The 26740-nt window shown below is 55.3% G+C and overlaps 8 protein-coding genes across 8 annotated transcripts; 4 read left to right on the forward strand and 4 right to left on the reverse strand.

Annotated features, from left to right (window-relative positions):
• Positions 1 to 840: 840 nt before the first annotated feature.
• On the forward strand, positions 841 to 2613 carry CH63R_08426 (Cytochrome P450; the record flags this gene model as incomplete). The annotated part of the gene is made up of 5 exons (XM_018303400.1): positions 841 to 899; positions 945 to 1051; positions 1152 to 1348; positions 1422 to 2423; positions 2488 to 2613. 5 exons carry the CDS (start codon positions 841 to 843, stop codon positions 2611 to 2613), a joined length of 1491 nt encoding a protein of 496 aa, XP_018155423.1.
• Positions 2614 to 2878: 265 nt separating this feature from the next.
• CH63R_08427 (uncharacterized protein) lies at positions 2879 to 4001 on the reverse strand (the record flags this gene model as incomplete). The annotated part of the gene is made up of 3 exons (XM_018303401.1): positions 2879 to 3695; positions 3780 to 3829; positions 3906 to 4001. The coding sequence occupies 3 exons, from the start codon at positions 3999 to 4001 to the stop codon at positions 2879 to 2881; spliced, it is 963 nt and encodes a 320-aa protein (XP_018155424.1).
• A 2240-nt stretch (positions 4002 to 6241) lies between these two features.
• On the forward strand, positions 6242 to 6967 carry CH63R_08428 (Short-chain dehydrogenase; the record flags this gene model as incomplete). The annotated part of the gene is made up of 1 exon (XM_018303402.1): positions 6242 to 6967. One exon carries the CDS (start codon positions 6242 to 6244, stop codon positions 6965 to 6967), a length of 726 nt encoding a protein of 241 aa, XP_018155425.1.
• A 113-nt stretch (positions 6968 to 7080) lies between these two features.
• On the reverse strand, positions 7081 to 7543 carry CH63R_08429 (uncharacterized protein; the record flags this gene model as incomplete). The annotated part of the gene is made up of 2 exons (XM_018303403.1): positions 7081 to 7402; positions 7461 to 7543. The coding sequence occupies 2 exons, from the start codon at positions 7541 to 7543 to the stop codon at positions 7081 to 7083; spliced, it is 405 nt and encodes a 134-aa protein (XP_018155426.1).
• Positions 7544 to 9647: 2104 nt separating this feature from the next.
• CH63R_08430 (C6 finger domain-containing protein) lies at positions 9648 to 10637 on the reverse strand (the record flags this gene model as incomplete). Its single annotated transcript, XM_018303404.1, has 4 exons — positions 9648 to 9656; positions 9699 to 10373; positions 10450 to 10490; positions 10553 to 10637. 4 exons carry the CDS (start codon positions 10635 to 10637, stop codon positions 9648 to 9650), a joined length of 810 nt encoding a protein of 269 aa, XP_018155427.1.
• A 3301-nt stretch (positions 10638 to 13938) lies between these two features.
• Positions 13939 to 15869, forward strand: CH63R_08431 (uncharacterized protein; the record flags this gene model as incomplete). The annotated part of the gene is made up of 2 exons (XM_018303405.1): positions 13939 to 13995; positions 14208 to 15869. 2 exons carry the CDS (start codon positions 13939 to 13941, stop codon positions 15867 to 15869), a joined length of 1719 nt encoding a protein of 572 aa, XP_018155428.1.
• A 2714-nt stretch (positions 15870 to 18583) lies between these two features.
• On the forward strand, positions 18584 to 21199 carry CH63R_08432 (uncharacterized protein; the record flags this gene model as incomplete). Its single annotated transcript, XM_018303406.1, has 1 exon — positions 18584 to 21199. One exon carries the CDS (start codon positions 18584 to 18586, stop codon positions 21197 to 21199), a length of 2616 nt encoding a protein of 871 aa, XP_018155429.1.
• Positions 21200 to 21768: 569 nt separating this feature from the next.
• CH63R_08433 (WD repeat domain-containing protein) lies at positions 21769 to 25044 on the reverse strand (the record flags this gene model as incomplete). The annotated part of the gene is made up of 3 exons (XM_018303407.1): positions 21769 to 21876; positions 21940 to 24597; positions 24673 to 25044. 3 exons carry the CDS (start codon positions 25042 to 25044, stop codon positions 21769 to 21771), a joined length of 3138 nt encoding a protein of 1045 aa, XP_018155430.1.
• Between the last annotated feature and the right edge of the window lie 1696 nt (positions 25045 to 26740).

Consider the following 26740-nt stretch of genomic DNA (forward strand, 5'->3'; position numbering starts at 1 on the left):
CAGGAAAATCAGTGCGAGTTTCGAATTCTAGTTCTAGTTACATGAAGAAATTTCTTAGAGTTTGGAAAATATCAATTACACATGTAAAAGCTTGAAGGCGGTGCTCTATGCTATGTCATTTTACGTTACCTTGTTTCGTTTATATGTCTTCTAGACAGATACTGACTACTAGGCGTAAGAACTTTGAAATATCGTTCATCTCAGGACAAAGGTCTCCAAGCCCAGTAGTTACTCCAACAGCTGGCTTACCCGATAATCAGAAATGACATACAAGATTGTGCATGCGTCATCAGAATCTCGAATGGTGATGTAATACGCTAATGAAAACTACCTACCTGCCACACACAGCTTCTGAATAGACTTGCGGAATGCAAGATTCCTACTACGTACAAAAACTAAACATCAGATATCATTTGTCGTCACTAACAAGTCCCTTTCAATCCCGTTTCTCTCGTCGATTACAATGTATTGGAAGAAAGAAGAGGGGTAAGTCGGGGCTGGTCAAGTGTCTGCCCGGCTACAATGCAGAATCAAGCTTGCCCTCCCTCGGCTGCATGCAGCCAAGGGGACGTTGATTGGTACAAGTCCGCTTTTGCCAGTGCTAGTTCAGAATCACCCATGTCAAGACACGGGGAGCCAACGAATCCTCGGTGGGTTGCTGATGTTTGCCTCAACTCTGATTGGGGGCTCAACTCTGTCATCAGGCTGGTCGGTTAGCCAGCCGGCTCACTGCTGCATCAAGTGCGGGGAATCGCATCTTGATATATATATGACTTGGTTAAGACAGTTCGTGCAGTCCTGAAGACAAAATCTCTTGCACTCTCTCTGGTTGAACACAAGATGAGCGATATCAGTTCACTTCTTGCACGGGCAACTGTGCCAGCCCTCATCGCCCTGACGTGTGTATATATCGTCAGGCGTATCACACTTTATTACAAGCTTAGGCAATTCTCAGGGCCGTGGTGGAGCAGCCTAACACATCTGCCTCATAGCAGAGCGATGGTGACGCCCAACTGCCATGAGTGGTACGCGGAATTGAATGAGAAATACGGTACGTTTTATACTGATTTTCTAGCTTAATTTAGTGTTTCAGTAATCCCATCACTCTCTTTCATTTATGTTGATCTGTAGTGTGACTAACAATAGCGCAGGTCCGATTGTACGCATAGCGCCAGGGTTACTGATCACCTCATCCCCCGAGGTTTGGACTCATGTGAACAAGCAGCCCAGCTACAAACGGTCCGACTGGTATTACCACGCTTGCCGCGTTGAATATCGGAGGGATAATGTGTTCACGCAGACAGACAACGAGAAACATGACATGAGACGGAAACAGATGGCCCCAGGCGTGCGTTCCCTTCCGTTACTTTACAACCCACTCGATAGTCCAAGCGTTGTAGCTGACATAACAACACCTAAAGTACTCTGGCAGGGAGAATCTTGACCTCGAGCCGACGATTGATCAGCGTCTTGAAGAGCTGCTATACCTGATCAGATCCAAGTACCTCTCTTCCAATTCTGAAACTGTGCCAATGGATCTGGCAAAAAAGGTCCAATACTTCACGCTCGATGTGATCAGCTCTGTCGGTCTGGGCAAGGCATTCGGAATGCTGCGGGCCGATAACGATGTGGATGACTACCTCAAGTCGACTGAGGAAGGCCTGTCTGCCGTCGGCTTAACCGTTGCTTTGGGAGTCAGCTGGATGGCGCAGGCACCTTTCATCGGCAGGTTTCTTGCTCCCTCGCCAACAGACAATAATGGGTTTGGAAAGATGATCGCTGCCTGCTTTCGTTACGTCGACGAACGCACGTCAAAAGATACCGACGAGCGGTCAGACATGCTCGCCTCATTCATTCGTCACGGCTTAAGCGGTGACGAGCTACGATCCGAGGCACTCGAGCAAATCATTGCGGGATCCGATACGACTGCAGCCGGGCTTCGAGGTACTATTCTCCAGATCATGACAAACCCCCGGGTTTACGCCAAGCTTCAAAGCGAGATTGACATTGCTGTGGGCGACGGTACCGCTCCGCGAAAAGGCGAGGGTCTCATTACATTGGCACAGGCGAGGAAGTTATCTTACTTGCAAGCCATCATTCGCGAGTCACTGAGGATGCGGCCCCCCGTGGTAAACATTTTCTCGCGAGATACTCCGCCAGGCGGCGATACCGTTGAGGTTGATGGGGAAAATGTCTTCCTACCAGATGGTGTCTGCATAGGATACTCTGCGTATGCTATGCATCGCAGTCGGGAAGTATATGGCAAGGATGCAAACGCCTTTCGGCCAGAGAGATGGTTTGAGCAGGATGCCGACAAGCTTGCAATCATGGTGCGGACCAACGACCTTGTCTTTGGACATGGCAAGTTCATGTGTTTAGGGAAGCCAGTGGCGCAGATGGAACTCTCCAAGACCATTTTCGAGGTGCGTACTGATATGGTCATAACAATGGCTCTCTGGTGTTGTGCTGACTCGAGACTCATAACAGATATTCCGGAACTTCGATTTGGCACCGATTGACCCAGCTCGACCATGGAAAGCGCATAACTGCATGGGTCTGTTTGTGATTTCGGACATGTGGGTTCAGGTTACGGAGAGAAACGCCGAAACCTGATACCCGTTTGGTCAGGATATTGACAATGTTCTCTCGGGTGTATGTCAAACTCAGCAAAGATCTAGTTTTATCCTGAGTTTCACAGGCATAATGCGATGTGTCTTAGGTGTAACATTTCATGTTGTAAAAATCTCAATGCATTGATTTCTAGCCTAGCCTGGCAAGCGTGACATTGCGTTCGATTTCTCACTCCAGTACGTGTCGGGCGAATCTAGGGCCGAACACAAAATAGCCTGATACGCCAACCCAAAATCCTCAAGCTTTTCTAGAAACGAACGCGACGAGCTCGCTTGCTGGGTGAAGCTGGAATGGGCCGTCCGCCAGGAGGTCCAGCAGCTGGTGCGGCGGCGGGAGGAGGAGCGGGAGCGGCGGCAGCTGGTGGGGGAGCAGGCTTGCCCGCGGCCGGAGCGGGAGGAGCAGCGGCAGCTGGAGGTGCAGCGGGCGGTGGAGCAGGCTTGCCTGCGGCCGGAGCAGCTGGGGGCGGAGCGGCGGCCGGAGGTGGGGCCGGTTTTCCGGCTGCAGGGGCTGCAGGTGGGGCAGCAGCAGGAGGGGAAGAGGGTTTTCCAGCCGCCGGGGCGGCCGGAGGAGCGGCGGCTGGAGGAGCAGGCTTTCCAGCAGCCGGGGCTGCGGCAGGGGGAGGCGGGGCGGCGGCGGCAGGCTGGGCACCTTTGCCTTTAAGGACGTTGGCAGCGGCGCCGAGAACCTGGGCCCCTTTCCCTTTAAGCACACCAGCGGCTGTTCCAAGAACTGCGGTGATGGGGTCAGCTGCTTGGGAACCGGCCGGAGCTGCAGCACCAGCTGCTTGTCCGTTTTGCTTGCCAGTCAGAGTCCCCAAGACCGAACCGATGGGATCTGCCGCTGGTGCAGCAGCAGCTTGCCTGGCCCCAATTGTCGATCCCTTTCCCTTCCCCTTACCCGACGCCGCCTTTGCCTTTGACTTTGCTGGAGCTGCAGCGCCGGTGGCCTTCCCGGTGGCCTTTTTTCCCGTGAGACCGCCAAGTAGCGCTGTCAAAGGGTCTGCAGCAGCATTCTGTTTGCCCTGGTTCTTTGCTGCCCCAGCAGCTGCACCGGTTGCGCAATTTCTGTTATTCAAGTCAGTTTCTAATCACCGTCGATCGAACTCATCGCGTCCTCACGATCCCCTCAACGTAGATGTTCTAGCTTACCCGGTAATACCACCAGCCTGAGCTCTCACACATTTGGCATTTGCCTGTCCCTAAAACAAATCAGTAGGGTTAGCATCTTTCGTGCTTCAGAATGACACGTTGGTCAGATGGGTCTTGAGATCTTACAGTGAGGGCGCAATCAAGGTCGTCAAAGCAAACAGCCCCCTGTGCAGCGACATAGCTGGCACACAGGGCAGAAGCCACGATAGAGAAACCACGCATTTCGTTGGTCGATCGTGTGGCACGATATTCTTGATTTCCAAAAGAATGAGAAAAAAAAATAGTAAAAGGAGTGGAAACGGCCTTCTTCAATCCAGGAAGAAATGGTCGAATGTGAAGTTGGGGTCACGAACACGGTTGTGTCGCACCAGGGACCTTTCATGAATTTATACACATGACTCTCGGCCTCAAGCTCCTTTCTAATTATATGCAAGCTGAACGAGCGGCCGATGATGAGCAGAACCTTAAATCTGGATGTGTGGCTTGTGAAGCAGCCCTCGTTGTGTAGGAATGTACGTCGTTGGTCACAGACGGTACTTTGGAATGCCTTCCAAACGTCTCGAGATTTGTTTGACCGAAAATCATCCCAACATGCTTGTAGGAACCCTCATCCGTGCACGGTATCAAGTGTTGTTGTGACTGCCGCCAGCAGTAGACACAGCGTGAGAAGCATGTTGAGCCGGGGCGGTACAAACGCCGAGGAAAACATGTGCCACTTTCAAAGACTGCGCAAAGACAGCAGTTCGTCTGAAGTATTTGACAAATCCGCCTTGCCACTGCGGCTCTTCAAATCATGTGTGCATCTCTTTGGCCTCTGCGTTCGAGTATCAAAATAAGCCCCTGCGTCGGAGCCTCGCCTCACCGTGAGTGTCAGTGCTTGTCACACAATTTACAACATTTTCGACATTTGTCAATTCTGAAAATCATTCATTGTCGCTGACATCTCGTCATAGAATCTATAGCTGCGTCGAGACAACACTCAAACTAAGGGTTCTGTTTATGTTGCTTCTATGTCGTAGGAATCAAACTCACATCTCGATCCATCTGGTGGCGCTTGGCAGTGGCTACATCATTTATAAGTGGATGAACCTATGAATCCTTGAATCAAATACCACGATTATTTCAAAGATCAGTTCAAGTGTTTACGTTATTTAGCTTAGTAAATGACAATCAAGGTCCTGTCACGAGAATTACAGTTTAAGCAACCCACGCAAGCGGACACAAATCATTTCAGCATCGAAATTCAAGCAGGGAGATCTTGCTCGTATTATCAATGGTCAGAAACCATTAGCAAGTTGGCAGTCTGGTTAAGTACGCGGATGCGAACGCACGGCTCCCATTTATGCTCAAGTTCTGACGTATCGGTAGCTTCTCAGGTAAAGCAATGACCATCATCTGCCACCATTAACTCAGTCATGGTCTCATGTCCTAAATGTCCAGTTGGTTCATTCTATTTCTAAAATCCAAAGATGCCGCTATATTAGATGGTTATCAGTTCGTTGTCATGGTTTTCTGGTTGGATTTCGAGCCTGATAGATGAAGTCCATGTGAAGGTACCAACTTGTGACGAAATCCACGAAGCTGAATCAGCAAGGGCTCTGTCCCTTATTTGTATTGTCTCCCCCCTTTTTTATGTTAACAGAGGCGGTCTCAGCTCTTCTGTTCTCAGAGCTCAAGCGCTGGAGGCTGAGCCAAGTTTCCGGTCCAGTCTTCTTTTCTTGAAGCTCGAAGCTCGATATGCTCATGAGGCTTTTTCAACGTTATCGTTCTTTCTTGACAAGTGTGAAGGCCCAATGAAATTTGAGACATCTAAGCACACGACTTATTTTGTAGAAAAGGAGGTCTTATATCAAACACCTGCCCCAGGGATTTGAACAATGATGACGCATCATTCTTGATGAGACGGGAAGTAGAGATGTGAACTACAATCGAGTTTTTGTATTTGAATATTTGAATCAAAAGTTTTACCAAGCTACGTTCAACCAACAGCTTAGGTTTTCCACCCAAGACTTCGTGGGATACCGCGGTATGTTTTTTCAATAGAATAAAACACACAATCTCGGACACCGGTCCGTCTCGTAAACTCTATGTTTAGGCGGATGTTTTGCACTCAGCGGCCTTCCGTCATCATTGACCCCACATCCGGCGAAATTGGCCGGGGTGGACCCACTTCTCGCCGCTCAATTTTGCCAGTCTCTTCAAAGAGTGAAAAGTCGCGGCGAAATTGCTTCCGCGATTGCAGCTGGGTTTGGAATTATGTGACCCAGAACCAATGAGATGAGTGGTGGTGGTCATAAAAGTTCTGGCGTTATGATACCAACATGAATATATAAACCGCTCTGATTTCGCTGTCATGGACAAGAACACAATGCAGACCCATCAAGGCAAAGACAACTCTTCTACATCCAAGTCTCATATTCTTCCACTTCGTTTTATTCATTCTCAAATCGGAATCTCTCACAATGGTCATCGCACTTGTTACTGGAGGAAACACGGGCATTGGCGAGGCCGTTGTCCGCCAACTGGCCAAGTCGCCGAACTTCCATGTCATCATCGGATCCCGCAACCCAGAGTCAGGCTCGAAGCTGGCCGACTCCCTTACCCGAGATGGCCACTCCGTTTCCTCAGTTCAACTCGATCTCTTTTCCGATGAATCCATCCTCAAGGCCGTTGAGCACATCAAGGAAACACACGGAAAGCTCGATGTTCTCGTCAACAACGCAGGCGTCCTCCTCGACCTTAATCCGGAAGCGTTCACCTCTACCCGAGACCTTTTCCGCAAGACCTTCGAGACCAACGTCTTTGGTACAGCTGTGTTGTCCGAGGCAGCACTCCCGCTCTTACTCAAGGCCGAGTATCCGCGCATCGTCTTCGTATCTTCCACAATGGGTTCTCTCGAGAGCTCTCTGGACGAGAAGACACCATTTTACAACATCGACTACAAGGCGTACGATGCCAGCAAGGCGGCCGTGAACATACTTGCAGTAAACTATGCACGCCTTCTGAAGAAGGTAGGCGGGGCGTCCAACGCAGTCTGCCCGGGACTCATCAGAACCAAATTGACTGGATTCACGGATGCCGGTGCACCCGTGGAGGTGGGTGCGGAGAGAATCGTCGAATTGGCCACCGCCGCTCCTGGAGGACCCACTGGCACGTTTTCCAACCGCCAGGGTCCCATTGCCTGGTAGACTGTACAGAGGAGTGTTTAGAAGGCTCTCATGGGCATGGGGGAGAATTTCATTACTTTGACCGGTTGCAATGGGAAGTAAGAGAATGGTTGTATGTAGCATACAAATCTGAACTACGTCATTGTCGTAACTAGATTCAAGAGATTCCCAATGTTATCCGCCCCAGAGTTCCATCTGTCGAGCCTGTCGGCATTCTTGGCGTCGCTTGCGGCTCGGCGGCACTCGCACAGCTCTCCAAACGACATGATACTCCGTGACGAGTTTTGCATGTATAAAAGAGCATCCGTCTCCTCCTTCCAAGATTCCATTGTAGTAGCCGCCCACTGTGCCTTGTGGCAGGGAAGAGGTAATTCCTTCCAACTTTCCAGCACGAAACACGATATGCCTACTCTAACGGAGGCCACCTGCGCAACAAGAAACCACACGCAAGAGATTCTACCGGGGCGGGTTTAGTTGCGGTATTATGACCTGGGACAAGTGGGTGGTAACTCACCTTGTTCTGGATTCGTTCAATATCCAATCTTCCCACGATAGTGAGTTTGCCGAATCAACATTGCAAGGGGTGTCAGTAACCATCATGAACTGTTTCCACATCGACTAGAAGCCGTTAGTCGGGAGTATCGACGCGTATTGGTAGTCAGTCTTCTACCTCGTAAGCGAACAGCATCGCCATGTTGTAAGTCAACATACCCACTTTCGGACACCCCCCACATGCGGACACCCAAAAAATGAAGCCATCTCCAACATCACCACTATTTTCACTTAATTACTGCCCTCTTCTAGATGCCACTACAATACAGTCTTCAGCTTCACTAGGTAAATCAGACTCGCTGGATTCACCTGCAGTATCCTCTTTTTCACCAGCCTCAACCTGCGCCTTCTGCACGTCTGAGATAGTGGCAAACTTGGTGTTAGGATCCAGCTGGACTGCCTTCCTCTTTCTGACTGTAGTATTAGTCACTTGGGCCTGCAGAAGCTCCAGCTTGTGCTGGGCAGTAGCCAGCTCATAGGCCTTCTCGTTGAAGCCTTTTTTCACCTTCATAAAAAGGAGGCGTTGAGTACTGGCGTCATTGTCCAGCTCTGTGAATAGCTTCAGTTGGCCAGCCAGGTCCTTCATCTTCCTTGGCGTCGACCATACCACTGCAGACGACGCAGATGCCCATCCTTCAGCTTCCCTGCCTTCCTTGCCTCTAGACTGCCCTTTGCTGACCTGATCTGACGATGCTGATGGCTTTGGTGTTGTTGGGAGTAGGAGGGAGCTCATCAGAGGCTTCGCCATAGAGACAGGCCATAACCCTGTCCATTTCCAACCACTTCTGATGTTCTTGATCGTCATACCTGCAAGGGCAGCCTTATAATAACAGCCTAAGAAGTTCCTCTTGCCTACAATAGTAGAGTCATTCCATTGACTAAGGTATCCAAGCTCCTTCCTATAGGCTGCCTTGAGAGGGCTAAAGACTGCTTGATCAAGTGGCTGGAGGACATGGGAGGTGTGTGGCGGTAAGAATAGTAGATGGATGTTGTTTATATAGCATAACCACATAAAGTCTGTCGTTGTATGACTCCCATGCCCATCCAGGATCAATAGTCTAGCCTCCTTCTTGTTATCCTTGCCCTGAGGGACAGTCTGAGGGATGAAGGCCTTCTGCAGCCATTCAACTGCAGTAGCATCTGTTGTCCAGCCATTTTCCGTTGCTGTAAATAGCCATCCTTCATAAGGGCCAAGATCCAGAGGAAACCACTGCTGCTGGACTGTCTTGCCCTTGTATATAATGAGGGGATGAAGCCTCTGGCCCAGGGCAGAGATGCATTCGATGATGGATACCCATGCCCTTGATCCAGGCTGTTTCTTGCGAACAGACTTCGTCTCAGACATGCCCAGCACCAGCCCATTAGATCCCTGGCCCTCAAGGATACCAGTCTCATCCATGTTATATCTATTGGCTGGTTTAATGCCCTGGACCTCTGGTATGGCGAGGAGTTTGAACCATTCCCTGATGACCTCAGTAGATGCCCCATTAATACGTCTGGAGTCAATAGGGCGACTTCTCTGGACCTTGATAGATGGGTTTCTCTTGAGGAAGGCTTGGATCCATCCTTTGCCTATAGGCTCTGTGTCCCCCATAGCATGAAGGATCCTTTCTGCGAATACCTTCACCTGCTGATGAGTTGGAGCAAGGCCAAGGGCATGCTGGATTCGCACCCATTCAGCCAGCTTAGCCTCCTGGTCAGGGGAAAGCCTCTGGAGATCTGCAAAGGCAATAACCCTTGACTGGGCACCAGTCATGCGTCGATATATCGTTGTTCGAGGGATCCCATACTCGCGAGATGCACTCTTAATAGCCTGGCCACGACTGATAGCCTCAAGAGCCTGTTGAAGCTGATCTTCGGTATATTGGGTCATAATACCTAAAAGAAGGTATGCTGAAAAAATGAGCCCATTTGGATAAGGTAGGATAATGTTGTGATGGGTTGAAGTTGGAGGAGGGTGGTGGTGATGAGGGGGAAATGAGGCATTTTTGGGTGTCCGCATGTGGGGGGTGTCCGAAAGTGGGTATGTTGACTTAGTCTCGATTCTCGGTTGGGGCACCCCCACCATCAACAACGCGCATGATGATGTAAATAAGTTCTGCCTGCAAGGCCGCAAACACATCGTATTGTGAATAATTGGCCATCTTTTTCAGGTTAGCTGCCGTCGCCAAAGTTGGGGATTACCAATGAATGAGCGAACCTCTCTTAGATTTCTATCTTGTTCTTCACGAATCGATTTCCACAAAAACTGTCTGGTGTCGCGGTTCCGTGCCGCAAAAAGAACAGCAATACTCATACAGTTGGCAAGGGGCTCGGGAAGATGGTCCTTGTCTTGATGCGGGTGTATGAAAGGCGGAAATGACGACCTACGGAGCATCATGTGGGGGTATGAACGTAGTGCCTGTCTGATGAGATTGGCGCTGCTCTCGGCCACCGGATTCGGGGCACATAGACTTCTGAGCGGGAAAGATGCATCCGTCGTGGAAGCCTCAACAGACCTATCGCCGTTGATACAAGAAGACATCACCAACTTGTAAACTTCTGGGGCCGGTGTCATGTCTGTGACGTTTATGTCCTGATCCAGAGACTCGAGACCAAAAGCGAAGTCCAACCCGAGATCGGTGCCATCTGCCAAGAGCATGGCATTATTCGGGTCCATTAGCTGTGATTGAGAGCCCCAAGATAGACCGTCACTGGGGGGAAAGGACAGAATATCAGCTTGAGCGAATGTCTGGGATGAGGAAGCATTCTGAGCCAGAAGCATTTGAGCAGATGATGTGGTCGCAAGCCCTCCCGTCCCTTGATTCGTCGTCTCGGGATACACACAGTCGAGGCCTTTCTTGATGCAACGTGCACAGTTGGGTTGCAGGCTACACTTGCATTTGGCTGCGCTGCATTCTCGGCATGGTTTTGGGCGGATCCGAGGTCGCGTTCTTGCGCGACGACAATACGACTGGTGTCTCTTCAGTGCGGTTTCTTATTGAAACAGCGTCTTGTCAGATCTTGGGCATTGCGTGGATGCGCACGATGCGGGGCTGTCACAGCTAAACGCACCTTGAGTGAAGGGCTTGTCACACATTTCGCAGAAGGAGATGCCAGAAGCGGCGGCGCTCAGAGTTAGGCCGAAATCTAGGCTCATTTTGGAACGATTTGCCCTTTCATGACAGACGTTGGATAGCTATGCGATGGCGGATTGTGGATTTCAAAGGCTCCAGGGATTTTTTAGATGGATCATTGTTCGGTGACAGGAGCAGGCAATTCAGGGGGCGCGAGACGGACAGAGAGGCAAGGCCGGGCGCTGCTCGGATCGCATTTGTCAGCAAGCCTGATGACTTTGATTCGTTAATCGCCAGTTGTTACCTGAAGAGCGTGACGGATGACTGTGCACAGATTAGGGTCCAGCGTACAGAGTAAAGAATACAGAAAAGTATGACAAGATGTAGAAGAGGCAGAAGAAGAGAAATTACAGAGTACTGGAATAGAAATGGCCCCGGTCGTGAACGTCTTCGCTGGCAAGTGGCTGAGCATTTGCGTGGTGACTGACGCGCTGAGCCACGCAACGCACTTGGCGGCTACAGGAGCTCTGCAGACTGTTGGTCGTCGAGAAAATGGTAATGCAGGCGGTTACTGAACAACCGCAGGGCCATTTTATCCAACCGCGCGACTGCAGGCAATATTGGTGCTCACTAGCATTTGGCATGGACAAGCGATCCTGGTACCGAGACAGCCGACACACAATTCCAGATGTGATCTCGAGAACACCCGGCCGGGGCCTTCCCCCCCCCCCCCTCCCCCCGAGATCAGATGGAGCTTCTAGGGACCGGGCTTTGAGGCTTGAGCCAAAGAGCGGGTTGTGTTCGACAGTGACATTTGCCACCTGCTGTCGTGTCGCGCTCTAAGCAGTTGGATTTATTTGAGCACCTGGCGACAGGCGGATGATCGTCAGTTTTAAGACCACGGCCACGACCACGGCCAAGACGGCGGGCGGAGATTATGCCGTGCGGCTAGAGAGGTGTCGCGGGTGCATGGCAACCCAATGAAGAGGAAGGGGGGAGCCCGATGATGGTGTGGCAGGATCGGCGTCTGCCGTTTGTTAGATGATGTTGACGAGAGTGCAGGTTGACAGGGGCATTCGGGGCCCAATGAACGGAGTGGTTATGGCGCAAAAGGCGGGCGAATGTGGTGGTTTTGTAAGTGAGGGCGAGAGTGAGAATATGAGAGAAACCCGCAACAGCCGACAGCCACTTGGTGATTGAGACGCGCGGGTGACCATAGATCAGACTGGTTCAAATGGGCTCATGAGGAGAATTCGGGCGATTCTGCCGGCCCCCGCAACTGCTCGCCGCCCACGACAGTGACAATCCATTGTGACGAAGGCCGACGGCTAACGGCTTCTTAGCCAAGCTGTCGGTGTTGCAACGCACGGCGTCAGGAACAGGGTGTCGGGTGCTGGGTAGCAATACAGGAACAGAAGATGGGGAGAGCGGCGCCGATTCAGAAAGTGAAGCTGTACGACCTCATCGTGCGTGCTTCATGCAGCGATGGGGATGGGGGGGGAGGGGCCGACCAACGGACCAACGGACCAACGGCGGAAGAGCCGTGACGACTGACTTTGCACCGGCGGGAATCCCCCCCTCTTTCGCGTGTGGCCCTTCTACTTAAGCGATCCTTGACCGGCTGATGGGTTGGTGTCGTGATGCGGTGAGGAGGGCTGGAAAAAGGGGACGAATGGTCGGCGGAATGGCGGGAAGAAGCCGGAAACCAGAGGGCCAGGACATGGTCTGTCACGGAGGTGAGCCGCGAGAGAGGAGGTGAGTGAGTGGTGAGAGACGGGTGGTGAGAGTGAGGTGGGCCAGACCCAGCTGAAGCTTGTGGTGTGAGAGGGTCGGCCAGTTCTCAATTTAGTTGGACTTGTCGAGGCCAAGAACATGCCCGTTCCGTTCCGTTTGGCCAGTTTGCGTCCACATTCGTCTTGTGCCTTCTGAAGTGTCCAGCTGCAACGAGGCCCGAAACTGTAAAAGGGGCGCACTCAGAGGCTATCCCGGGACCAATCGCCGGGATGCCGCCCTGTCTTGAACGGTCTGGGCTGGTCTTGTCGCCCCCCTCCCCCTGGAGGGGTGGCTACTTTCATCTTCTATCCCCCTCCAAGAAAGAGATGGAAGGGTTGTCTGTGACTGCTGCGACCGCGAATGCGACGCGGTTTTGATGCATCTAGGGCACAGCGTGAGTGAGATTGAGTGAGAGTGAGGTTCGACAGAGACCGACACTACCGACGATGAACAGAGTTTCGATGTGATTTGCCAGACTTTGCTTTCCCCATGAGCAGCTGGCGTCGGCTCGGGCGTTTGACATGTCTCTCCCACTGGATCAATTCCAAGTTCTTCTTCCATAAGTTGCATGCCGCGAGACAAGGTCTAGTTGACGGGTATATTTCATGTCGATGTGCCCCCCCTTCTAGACCCCCCCCCCCCCCAATCCTAGGCTTCTTTTGCCCTCTTCTCCCTGTTCCCTTTGCTCTCATCTCGCCCAACAGTATATACAGCCGGACTCAGTGACCTGTCTCTCCAACATCACGCAGCTCAGCTGTACCGGGGACGAGGATCGAGTTACTCACGAATCTCTCTCCTACATTTTGCGTGCCATCTCACACTGGCTTTACCTTGTTCATTATCACAGGCGCCTTGAATTTGGAGATTTTCCAACCTCTGAACCCCCACTTCACCTTCTCATCCATCCGGCTCACGTCCGTTACGCGTCGTCCACTTTAGCAACGTCAAAAGCTCCCCTCCCCTTCAGCCCTCAAGCGTCACAGCATTTCCGGGGGGCCTTGATCCGTTTCGAGGCTTTGTGGGGCTGATTTGCAAACCCGTCCTCGGTCTCCTCCGCCCTAGGCTCCGTTGGCCGTGGCCCTGTCACCCAAGTCAATCAATACCCACATCGGCTTGAGGTGTTTGCGTTTTAGGGGCCGCCTCCTTTCCCTCACCGCATCGTCAACGGCGCGGGGACCTTGCGCCCTGAGCGTGCCCCCTTCAAGTGGCTCCCTCGACCAGCGAAGTAGACGGGATTTTGGCGGTGGATCGGGCTCCCTCTGGATCTCCGAACCAGCCTCCCCCTTCTTAAAAAAAGAAAAAGACGGCATCCAAGGACCAATAGCCACGTCTCTCCCCGTACTGCACGACTAGTTCGAAGTAAATTTACTACCCTGAGCCCTGTCCTCACTTAAAAGGCGAGAGAAGCCTTAAAAACCGGCTAGGAGAGCCCGCAGCAAACACCACGCCAGGTCACCGCCTGTGTGTGTTTCACACACCTCAGCTTTCATCTCCAAAACACACACACACACACACATACGCACTTACGCATTCTCTCTCTCTCAGACTTAACCTCGCCTCCAAACTCTCGCTTGCTCGGTGAAGAGACCGGGCAGGTGGCTATAAATCATCATGGCCCTTACGCAGACGGTTACCATCATCAATAACTCGGGCAAGATCATAAGTACCGTAAGTCACTTTCTCGGGCTCACACCCATTGGATTATGCTCTCCACCGCCCCTCTTTCAGACTCCCGTGTATCTTTTGCGATCCGGCCCTCGAATTCGAATCCCCTCTCCTCACCCTCAAGATACAAGCAACAAAGACATTCTATAACTCTCAGACGAAGAAGATGGGATACAATAGCTGACGTAGCACCTTTTCTTTTTTCTGGCTTTTAGGGCAAACAACTAGCCGGTATCTTCAAGGAAGCCAAAGCATCCTACCAAGAGAAGAAGGCCGCCATCAAGGCCGATCGCGAGGTCCTTAAGCGCGCGCAGACCTTCGACACCTCTCGCGATCTCCCGCCCGAGGCCTTTGACCGCCGCTACTCGCACGACGATGGCCGTTCCGTGGCCAGCTCCCGGAGGAGTCACCGCTCCAGACGGTCCCGGTCGAGCCACCGATACCACGACCACGACGTTGAGTATTACCCTCGCCGGGCCCTGACCGAGGACAACCTCAAGACGCATTCCGAAGTCTCGAGCGTCACGCCGTCGAGGGCGCCGCCTCCCTCCGCCTACCGCGTTCCCTATGCCGAGACGGCGCCGCGCGACATGGCCATGAGCCGCCCGACCTTGCATCACTACACGACGGCACCGACAGGCAGCGAGAGCATCGCGGACTCGGCGACGATCCGCGGCTCCATGGTCCCGCGCACCATGTCCATGCCCGTGCTGGCCAAGGACCGCAAGGAGAAGGATATCGACATGGACCTTGCCTACGGCAATATCCCGCCCGATCTGCAGGACCGCACCGACCTGGACCCCTTGACCAAGGAGAGGGAGGCAAAGACGCTCGTCGCCAGGGTCGAGGGGCTCCTTGACGAGGCCAAGTGCATGCACCACTCGGCCACGGCGACCATTGCCCACCTGCAGGGGAACCCGGACGCCGCCGCCGCCGTGGCGCTGACACTCGCCGAGCTGTCGACGCTGCTGAAGCAAATGTCGCCGGCCTTCCTGTCCGTCATCAAGGGGGGCTCGCCCGCCGTCTTCGCGCTGCTCGCGTCGCCGCAGTTCCTCATCGCGGCGGGTGCGAGCATCGGCATCACGGTGGTCATGTTCGGCGGGTGGAAGATTGTGAAGCAGATCAAGGACGCGCAGGCCCAGAGGCAGGCAGCCATCGCCAATGCCATCGCTCTCGAGGCCCAGCCCGCCCCGCATGCAATCGAGTACGACTACCCGCCGCCGGAGCAGCAGCAGTATAGCGACGCCTACGGCCAGCCGCGGGAGGGCAGCGTCGCGTACGACGAGGCGTACGTGCTCGACCCGCGGCTCGACGAGGAGCTTAGCTCGATCGAGAGCTGGCGGCGCGGCATCGCGCCGTTTGGCGAGGACGAGAGCGCCGACACGGAGCTCATCAGCCCGGAGGCGGCGCGTTCGATGCGCGGCGACCCGGACACGCACACGGAGCGGAGTTTCCGTACGCAGCGCAGCTCCAGGACGCACCGCAGCTCGAGGACGGAGAGGACGGAGAGGACAGAAAGAACGGAGAGGACGGAAAAGTCGCACCACTCGTCGCGGTCGCACCGCAGCAGCAGCGCGCGCGAGTCCCAAGCGCCCGAACGCATGAGCAGCGTGGCGGGATCCGAGAGGGAGAGGGAGAGGGAGAGGGACGCCGAGAGCGTCGCCAGCAGCCACCGCAGCCACCGCAGCTCCCGGTCGAAGCGCAGCGAGCGGGCCCCGACGCTGGCCATCGAGGACGGCAGCCGGCAAAAAGAAGAGAACGAGGCCGTTGAGGCGGTGCTGCGGCCCAAGAAGAACAACATGCTCAAGAACTTGTTCAAGAAGAAGGAGAAGGAACACCGGGACCGGGAGGAGAGGGTCTCTGCTCTGGTGTTTTGAGAGACGCGACCACGAAGAACGAAGGACAAAAGACGACAAACGAGAGACGACAGACAAGGGACAAAGACCTACGAAGAATGGGAAACAAACGATGCATATGGCTCGGGACAGTTGGTTGCTCCCCCAGCCTGGAACGGAGTTGGGTTTGTAAAGGGACGGAGGGACATGGTACTACGGACTGATAAGCTGCCTTTTTTTCTCCTTCCTTTTTTTTCTTTTTCTTCTTTTTTCTGGCATCATCATCATCATCATCACCATCATCATCATCATACTACTAGGGAGACGGACGTACTTATGAGCTGCTGTTACATGACATCTGAGCGATCGATATAAAATAATCGACGACAATGATAGATATTATCCATTCTCTCAAGCACGCCTACGGGTGTATCACCACCTTCTCTCGCTCACTTTCCCTACCAAACCCCTGGTGACTGGTCAGACGACAGCCACGACGGCAACTGCCGTTAGATCACCATCCCTAGGGTTTGACCGACACAAGAATTGAGCGACTGGCCAACCACGAATCATCGATGATTAGCTCGGATGGAGAGCGGTGGCGGTGTTCCATAAGGCTGGTCAGGCTGGTCAGGTTGGCCGGACTATGGACCAACCAAGAGGCGTAGGGCTGAATCGAAGCTGGGGGGAAGCTATCAGACCATGAACACACCAAGTCTGCCGTCAGCTGAACGCGGCAGCGCAAACCTAAAGGCGGTAACGGACGAGTCACAAAGGGTTTAGGGAGAGGCAGAGAGATGGGTACACGAGTCGGGGGGGGGGGGGGGGGGGGGGGGCACAAAGGACGCATGTCAGCTTTTTTGCTTCCCAGGTTCCCTCTCGCCATCCTCGAGCCCTCGGGGTTCCGCCAGTGCAGTATACCGCACACCGGCCTTGTAGCCACAATGCACATTCGCCAGGTTTTGATGTTCTGCTTCTGCTGGTTGACCTTGCACAGTCGTTTACTTGCTTGGGAACGAACCCCCTCCGTCCCCCCCCCCCCACCTTTGATCCCCGAGCATTTCATCAGAGCTGAAGACGGACGGAAGGGTCATCCCCTTCTTTTCTCCTCAACGCTACCACGTCTGTCTCGCGTCTCTCAGACATTCATTCCCCAGAACCACCGAGTCGGGACTCGGCTAGGCGCAAGGACGCCAACCTTGTCCTTAGTCGGTCCCGCTTGTGCTATTCAGGAAGCAAGCAACCTGAGCAAAACTCTCGTCCTGGTCAACCTCTCTCTCTCTCTCTCACTTCCTCAGCTCCAGATATGCAGGCATGTCCTCGTCGCTTGGCAGTCGTCAATCCCCATCCCCATCAGGAATCATTCTTCAAAGGAGGCTCGGTGCTGTCGAGGTGTGTGTGTGTGTGTGAGTCGAACTGAGAGGGCGAAATGGGTACACAGCCCCCAACTCCCGAGAGAGCCCCCCTCCCTCTCCCTCCCAAGCCAAATCTCCTCTCCGTCATCTCACCTCATCATCAACCCTGCATTGCATATGTGATACCAAGACTTACGTATCCTCGTTTGGCCCCGCAAGGCTAGGCGGCCACGAGAGAAGAGAGATGAAATAAAATACATCCTCGACACAACGGCCGGCCAGGCCCAGGAAAGGAATCCCAATCCTGGTTGCTCCAAGGGTCTTGGAAGGATTAGCGGGCCACACAACCAACCAGTGCCACCGCTCCCATCGAAAAAAACAAAGCCATTGAAGATTGCGACTACGGACTAATTAGGCTCCTTGCTGGAAGAACGAAGGCAGCAGCAAAACGACCATGTCCAGACTCCAGAGATGATGGTCTACGGCCCCATCCGTCATGGGGGAGCCCCAAAAGCCAACAAGGCTCCCTGCTTTCTTTCTCACGCACACTGAATCTCTCGCTCTCTCTTTTCTGCTGTCTTCCTCCCCCACCTCAAGGCATATCCCGGCCGCCACATGCAGCCGTCGCCAATCACGCACAGCTGCAACCCCCAAACGGTGGCCGGCGACGCCCCCGGTCCTGCGCCATCACCTCGAGCTGAGCCAACTCGGCTGCAGTAGCCCAGCCCCGAAGAGATGCGAATTAGCTCCCGTGCGCAGGGAAAAGAGGTGGTCAAGGTAGAGGAGGTCGAAGGACCCGTCTGGCATCACAGACATGTATGACGGACGGTCCGGACAAGGAGGGCGGGCAGGCGGGAGAGAGCCCACATGTCATATCACCCACCGCCCCGGAAGAGCTTCTGCTTTTTGGTCGTAGTAACTTGTTGGTATTAGTCGCTTTTGGTCCCCTCCGAAGCCTTACAAGAGTGACAACACGCGAGCTGAGCCATATTATTAGTTTTACTTCTTCCCTCCCACACTTTGCTCTTTGTCCTTCCTCCTCCCCCTCCTCCTCCTCCGATGATTCTTGTTTACATTGAGATTTTCTCTTCAGTATTATCTCTTTTCTTCTTCGACATACCCCGAGCAGGTAATCTTGGACCGCACCAGCATCCTATCACACCAGCTGTATCTTCGTAGACACTACACCGCACTGAGTTTCCGCACTCTGCAAATCACAAACCCCTGCCCAACTAGTTATCAACTGCCTCCGACGTTGCACTCGTCAATTGTACTTGCGCTGTCGGCGCGATCCCTCGGTCTGTTCCAGGACCGATTGATGCCGCCGCCGCCCGACCATAACTCCAACAAACCAGTACCTACGGGTCTCCTTCTACTCATTGACTGGTGGTCACCAACATCATGGACGGCCACGGCCAAGGTCTCGGCTTGCGGGACAATGATGCCCAGAACCCAAACCAGTTTCAGATGACCTCGTCGACAGAATGGCAGCCCGCCCATTCCTTCGCCCGGAAACCAGTCAACGCGACCCAGCCGGCGCCGGCACCGACAACGCCGGCACCGATCGGCGGTGGCGACGGCGGCGGCGGCGGCGGCCAGCAATACGGGAGAAGCCCGCCAGCACAGTTCGCAACATCGCCACAACCGACCTTCTCAGAAAGAGTCGCCGCTGCCGGCGCGGCCGCCTATTTCCCGGCCCCGTCCGCCGATCACGACCACGACGGCATCTCATCACACCCGCGACCCCGGCCGACGCCGCTGCAGATGCACCCGGTCGACTACTCGAGATACTCGCCCTCGTACTCGGGCCTCAGCACGCCCTACACCGGCGGCCTCTCGACGGGTGGTCTCTCGACAGGAGGCCTCGCGTCCAGCAACAACAAGCAAATGTACGTCCGCGTCGACTCGCAGTCCTCGGCGGCCGGTCTACTCTCGCCGCCGTGGCAGGGCGGCGGCGATGGCCACCCGCCCCCGCCGCCGCTGCCCCCGGGCGCCGTCCGGCAGCAGTCCATGTACTATCCCCCGGAGCCCCTCGGCCTCTACAACCGGTACTGGCACCCGTCCTGGAACATGTACTTCTTTCTCTTTGCCGGTATCGCCTTCGCGCTCGGCCACCACTTCTTCTACGCGCGGCTCGACGGCACTGTCGCCGACGGCCAGATCCGCATGCTGCGCTACGGCGCCGCGCTGTCGTTCCTCAGCAAGGCCAGTCTCGCGTCCGCCGTGATCCTAGCGTTCCGTCAGCGCGTGTGGATGACGGTCCGGCGCAAGATGCTCACCCTCGGCGCCGTCGACTCGCTCTTCGCCGCCGCCGAGGACATGACGGCCATCTTCAACGTCGAGGTCTTCCGCCAGGCCCGCGTCGCCATGATCCTCGCCATCTACGTCTGGTGCACGCCTCTCGTCGTCGTCCTCACCTCCGACACCCTCACCGCCCAGCCGGCCACCATGCGCGAGGACACCATGTGCCCCTCGATCCGCACCCTCAACTTCTCCCAGGAGGAGACCAACGACTTCCGCACGACGCCCAAGATTCTCAACCTGTTCGAGCTCTCCGTTTCCATGTGGAACAAGACCAGCGACGACCAGTCGGCCGACCACTTCTTCGACTACTGGATCGGCACGAGCTGGCAGTTCGAAGAGATCTCCACGTCCGCCGTCCTCGGCAAGAAGCCCATGGTCAGGACCAACGCGAGCATCGACATCTGCGGCTCGGGCTACAACTGCACCTTCTCCATCAAGTTCCAGGGCCCCGGCTACAAGTGCGAGGAGCTCGCCAGCGGCGTCGGCGCGACCCCGAAGAAGCTCAACGGCGCCGACGTGCCCTTCAACATGAGCATGCTCGCGCCCGTCGGCAACCACACCTACATCGCCCACGCCACCCTCGGCGAGTATCAGAACCCGCAGATGAACGACTCGTGGCCCGGCGGCATCCCCAAGATCGACCCTCCCTTCCCGCCGCACCTCGGCGCCCTGCGCACCGAGCCGCCCCTCTTCTTCGGCTACGCCCACGTCGACGAGCCCTCGCTCGACCAGCCCTCCAACATGTCGGACCCGCGCTGGGCCACGGCCTACACGCCCAAGGTGTTCGGCTGCGAGCACCGTGAGACCGAGTACGAGGTCGACTTCGCCTACACGGGCCTCGCCCAGAAGGCGCGCGTCCGGAGCCGCCGCTTCCTCGACCGCGTCGTCGACACCCGCTACCTCCCCGGCGTCGACGCCCAGGACGGCACCGCCGACAACACCACGGCCACCCCCGAGTCCAACTACATCCTGCCCAAGGACGTCGCCCGCTACCGCCGCGCCATGGCCTACCACTCCATCGGCCTGCAGTTCCGCAGCTTCGTCAACGGCACCATCTTTCAGCCCAACACCAACGCCAACACAAAGGTCCTCCAGACCCGCATCCTCGACCAGCATAACTACCTCGTCGTCAAGGACTTCATGAAGGAGGTCCAGGGCCTCTACGAGGACATTATCCTCTCCATGTTCGCCCAGCCCCGCCTCCTCGCCGTCGTCTGGGCCAACGACACCTCCGTCAAGTCGGGCAACGAAAAGGGCGCCGACATGCTGTACCCCTGCACCCGCGAGCGCACCGACATCCGTTACAAATACCACGCACGCGATCTCTGGGCCGTCTACTCGGTCGCCATCCTCCTCGCCATCATTGGCGTCGCCTTTGGCCTCGCCGCCGTCCGCGAGGAGGGCCTCGTCCGCAACACGCGCTTCAGCAGCATCGTCGCCGCCACCCGGGGCCCGGGGCTCGAGAAGCTCCCCTGGGCCACCTCCCCCAACAGCGATCACCGCCCCGTCGCCGGCGCCAAGGTCGGCTACGGCCTTGTACCGAGAGACCCGCACTCTGGCGCCGGCGTCGAGACGTATGGCTTCGGCATCGAGGGCGACGTCAAGCAGCCCCAGCGTGAGGAGGCTGGGAGGACGCCGTCAAGGCTGGGCAGCCCATTTCAGAGGAGCGCCTTCAATAGGAGGTGGTCGAGATTGAGCACCCAGCAGATGTAATGATTGTAGTTGTTTTTCTGTGATTCAATTCACCCTAGATATCCCAAAACCAAGAGTAGTAACTGTTTAATCATGTGAGTTGGCCCGGCCTTGTTGGTTGCCTATGCTTTCTTTGTTCTCGTCAAGTGCCTTGCTTGTCTTGTTGTCTTGCTTGTGTCAGTATGGACAAGGACAGAGGATGCAACCAGCTCAGGATTTTGCACTCCTAGCAATTGTGTGTACAATGAACCATTCGTTTCGTGCGGCTGCTTCGCCTGATATCTACATTAAGCCATACAATGAGGTGTGGTATCTGCGCTCTGCGCGGTTTGGAATGTCATGCAAACGCCCACCACTCCCTTTTCTTTTCTTTTCGTTGTCCAGCCCAAGGCCATCATCAGAAACGCCGAGAACATGAAAGATGGAATTCCATCCAAGTCCCTCCTACCAATGTCATTATGCCGTCATGTGGTTTTGTCCTTGTTTGATGCTGTGTTTCCCCTGTCATAATATGCTTCTGGTTTGTGAAAACTCCAAATGTCCTATCTTGAAAACTCCCTCCTCCCACCCCTCAATGTCAGGTAGTAACATCATAGTTCTTCCGACAGAAGCGCTTGGACTTCTGGCTCGTTGAGAAGTTTGCGCTTTCCGAGCTCCGAGAGAGGCTTGCCATCGCGGACGGCACCAAAGTCGAGAATCTGATATTGTCTTGTTAGCATCATCATCAAGCCTCTTTTAGCGGTTATGGAGCAAAAACATACCTCGACGTATGTCAAGCTGTCACGCTGGACAGCGGCCACGCAACGCCGCTCGTCAAACTTGACCTGCCAGACCCCGCTAAGATCCGTCAGAAGATCCTGCACGCACTCGCCAGTGCGGATGTCCCACATCTTGACCGTCTTCTCGCTTCCCGAAATCACCTTTCGGCCATCGTGCTGGAAGCAGGTGATGGCACCCGTGTGGGCTGTCAAGACGTTCTTGCACTTTCCGTTCTCCGGGTCCCAGATTCGTAACGTGCTGTCGGCGGCTGCTGATACCAGTCGCTCGTCACGCAAATCCAACAAACCGACGAGAAGGCTGTGTCCCTCAAGCGTGTGCAAGCACGCGCCGGTGTTGAGGTCCCAAATCTTGACCAAGGAATCCATGGAGCCTGAGATGCAGCGATTGCGCTCGTGGTCGAGGACAACGCTATAGACCTTTTGCGAATGACCGTGCAGTACGTGGAGAGATTCGCCAGTGCTGATACGCCAGACTCTGACAGTGCTGTCGTAGCTCCCGCTGACAAGGGTGTCACCGTGGGCAGAAATGGCGCGGACCGAGTGCGTGTGCCCGGAAAGGGTACGGATGAAGTAAGGACAGTCGGCGTCGTTCGCTGGCGGACCCGTCTGGATGTACCGGCGAGACCCGACCTCGGGCAGGCGCCAGACACGAAGCTGACTGTCGCGAGATCCCGTAATAATCAAAGGCTTCGGCGGCATCATGATGGGCTTGCCGTCATGTCCCTTGCCGGTCTCGGTCGGCATCAGGATCTGCAAGCACCGGACAGTGCTGGTGTGGCCATAGAAGACCTGGGTGCAGAGGCCCTTCTCTATGTCCCAGACCCGAACGGATCGGTCCGTCGATCCGGACACCAGCATGTTGCCTTCGTACTGCAGAGCCCAGACGCCGCCCTCGTGGCCCTCGAGTTTCTTGCGAAGCTTGCCGGTCTTGGTGTCGTAAACATGAATCAAGGTGTCGTCGCTTCCGGTAATGATCTTGTCCTCGTCAAACTGCAGGCAGGTGATGACATGGCGGGGGTGTGCAGCGAACGCAACGTGTCCGGGCTTCACCTTTCCGCTTGTCCAGCTTTGGCGGATCATGTAGTGGCGACGGTAGAGAGACTTGAAGAGGTGCAACTTCTGGAGACCCGGGATGCTTGTCTTTGGATTGGGCATAGCGGCCGCGGCCGCGTTGGCTGCTGAAAGCGGCCCCTCTGATTTGTGCTGCCTGACCTCTGATTGCATGGCCTCCAAACGAGCGGCGTCCTGGCCGCTAGCCCTGCGCTTCGATCGGTCGGCGCTCGATAGGTTGAGGGCGCGCTTGCGCTTAGAACTTCGCAGCTTGATCGTCGGGTCCGACTTTACGACAACCTTCGTAAGTTCGTTGTCAGCCGACTCCAGTCTGGTCAAGGGTCTCAAGTCGACCTCTGCGCCCGTGACACCAACGGGGTCCTGCCAGCCCCAACCCTGAACGATGGCCTTGTCCAGTTCGCCGGGAGGCAGCGTGAAGCCATCACGATCAAACAGCTCCTTCCATCCAGTTTCGTTCGTGTCGACAATGTTCCGCCAGTGTTTTGAGACTTGGGCAGCTCGGCACAAGTCGCGGTGATCGAGGAAGGACAGAACGTGAAAGCTGAGCTCAAGAGGAAGTTGCTTCAAGAAATCGCACTTCAGAGCGGGGGTGACGACATCGGCAACGAGACGCAGAGTCTTGCGCGGGCAGCGACGGAGAAGGTTATACATGATGAAGCTCTTCATCTCGTTGGGCATCGAGTCAAAGCCCTCCATCATCGTGCGTGCGTTCATCATAGCAGTGTGGGCGTCGAGGTTATCGGGTTGACATGTGCTGCTATCGGCGACCATGGACACGTCGGAGACGTAGCCGCCCTCCTCGGTGGTCTGGGATTCGTGCAACCAGGACTGGTCTCGAAAGCTGACATTGTGTCTGGCGACGACGCTGCTCTGCGGCGAGGCTACATCTTCGTCATCAGAGTCCCTTGAGTTCAGCTGGGCGGCAGCGAGCGTCGGCGAAAGTCTCGGACTAGGGAGGCTCGCATCCTGCGCAGCCACGGCATCGATGGAGGGTCGGTGGCCGACGGGTCGAAGTAACGCATCCTCATCGTCTTCATCGTCGTCGACATCATCATCGTCGACAAAGGGCTCGGGGTCTGCGTCGGTTATGGGAGGAGTGGCGACGTTGCTACTGAAGACTGTGAGTGCATCACTGCCGATAGGGCTGTCAGCCTCCTGCGGGTTTGTTTGGCTCGGGCCTGACTCGGGAGGAGTGTGGCTCGTGCGGTTTGGGTGAAGCGATCGGGGTCGCGTTGCCCGTTCGGTGCCGGTGCTGGTGCCAGCGACTTCGGAAGTGTCTGGGGTGGCCAAATAGCCACTCTGCCTGCCTTGGGCGAGTTGACGTCGAAGCCTCTGTGAATGATCCTCAGGGAAGGCGAGACCAGTGGGCCTAGGGTTTCGTGACGGGCGCGAAGGCAGAACGGGGGCCGCGTTGTATGAGGGTGAGGTTTCGCGAGGATTCGACCGCCGTGATCTCCGCTGGTAGGCGTCGGAAGGAGATTTGGCGATGCGTCGAGATATTTCTTGACTGGACTCGTCTTCTTTGAGGAGACCTGCAGGTTGCCTCTCGGCGGCGGCCGGTGTCTTGCGCTGGAAAGAAAGTCTCGTTAGCGAGTGTGCGGCGGCAGAGGGGCATAACGCGCGGGGGCGGAGGGGAAGACATACCTTTCTGTTGTAGACAAAGGGGTTATCGGCCATAGGGTCGGAGGAGGAGCCAGTGACGCTGAAGGAGAAGTTTGCGAGTTCGGGGGGCAAAGGCTTCGAGGCCAGAGGATATTCCTTCGAGTCAAGCTCGTGGAGAGGACGAACGTCGCGCAGGTAAATGGGGGGGAAAGTGCGTTTGGTAGTGGTGGTGGTGGTTGTGGTGGTTGTCTCTATGCACTCGGAAACGGCCAACTGCAAACTTGTCGAGTCGGCGGCATGACCAGAGTTGATGCCCTTGCCCTTGCCCTCGTCGACAGAGAAGGAGACAGTCTGGCTCGAGCGAGGCCGCCGCACCTCGGTAGTGTTTATTTGGGGACCGGGCGAGGGCGTCATGATGCCTCTCTAGTAGGGAAGCGGTGATTTGCGAGGCTGCAGTTTGGGTGAAGGTCAAGGAAGAGTTGATGGATGGCGGATGGGCTCTGGTCCTGGTAGGGGGATCGTCGAGAGAGGAGGATTTTCGGATCGAGATCGGGTTACAAAGCTGGATCAGGATCCGAGGCGAGGAGCGAGGGGCGAAGGGGCGAAGGAGGTGAAGGTGGTGAGGGTGGTGAAGGTGGTGAGGGTGACAACGCGGGCCAGGTTTGTGAGATTGAGTGAGGGTCGGGGGGATTTCCAAGGTGGCGGCGGGCTGGGTTACGGATACAGGTCGGGGGCACTGGCACTGGCAGTACTGGCAACACTGCGCAGTGAAGCGACGGCGACCGAGTGTTAGTGGAGGTGGAGAATTTTTGGCGGCAGCGTGAGCGAGGGTGGCCGTGGATCAAAGGCGAGCGGAAGCGGTACGGGGCAGGCGGCAAGAATTTGGGTACAGCCTATGGCCTGTAGCCTACTGCCTACAGGCGGTATCGGAAGGTACCTACCTTAGTTAGCATCAGTGGGAAGAAGGCGCGACTTGTGTGATGGAGCGGGCGCCGTGCAGGTGTGTTTAGCGTTGCTGTTGCGCGGCGGTACCTTTACTGTGTGGATTAGACCACCGAGGTACCTGCGTGGGAATAGAACTTGGCAAGGTGGTGGTGGAAGGTGGAGTAGGTGAGCACGGCACAGCAGCAGCCCACGGCACACACACACGCACACCGCAACCCGGTCGGGAAATCTGAGGTAAAAACGGGTTAGGGGACGAAGGGAGACCGGGGTAGAGAGACCGCGATAAAGAGAGAAAAGGAGTCGGTAGAGCGTGATGAATACACGCGGCGAGAGAGTTGGCGAAAGATAGAGTGTGTAAGCAAAAACAAGCGAGCGAGACGAGAGAATGGAAATAAGAGAAGGGACTGAAAAAAACAAAGAGGCGAGAGGAAACGCAAGACAAGGCAAAGCAACTCAAGGCGGGTGTCGGTCAAGAACGCGGTGAGACGAGACGGCACTTTAAGGGGGTGAAACCGACAACAGGATCGATTCGGCGGTGGACGATGCCGGAACAACTGACCGGAGACGGAGGACGGGGGTAGGATGGGATGGGAGGAATGTCGAGGACTCGACCTTTAATTCAAGGTTGAAGAATGAAAGGTCTTCCGAGTCGAGGCCGAAAGTGACCGGCGGTTCCCTTTCTTGCCTTTCCCTTTCCGGTCCGGTCCCGGGTTTGGCTCAGCCGTGGCCGTTTCTATACCTTCTTGTTTTCCTTCGTCCCAAGGCCCGTCCCCTGAGTCTTTTGTGGGTGTTGCAAGTCAAGTTTTGCAGTGCAATCAAGGCAATGTCGAGGCGGATCTCTCTACGGATTTGAACCGTGGCAGGTAAGCGAGAATCAAAGGGTTGGGTTTTAGAGGCCCGGTGTGGATGATGGAGACCGACTGCCAACTGAACTGAACGTACTGGGACTGGGACTGGGACTGAATCACAGCGCAAACGTGAGGAGTGGATCCCTGTAATCCTGGGTTGGCCAGGTGGTGATGGACAATGGGCATGGGGCATGGCGAGCAGACGAGATCGAAGCAGGATTGACATGGGAAATAAAAATACAACCCAGCTGCTAGCTAAGTATCTCTCCATACAACCCAACCGCGAGGGTACAAGATTCCTTTCCTCCTGGGCCCAG

The sequence above is a fragment of the Colletotrichum higginsianum genome, chromosome 6 (assembly GCF_001672515.1).
Source record: "Colletotrichum higginsianum IMI 349063 chromosome 6, whole genome shotgun sequence".
NCBI classification, from domain to species: Eukaryota; Fungi; Ascomycota; class Sordariomycetes; order Glomerellales; family Glomerellaceae; genus Colletotrichum; species Colletotrichum higginsianum.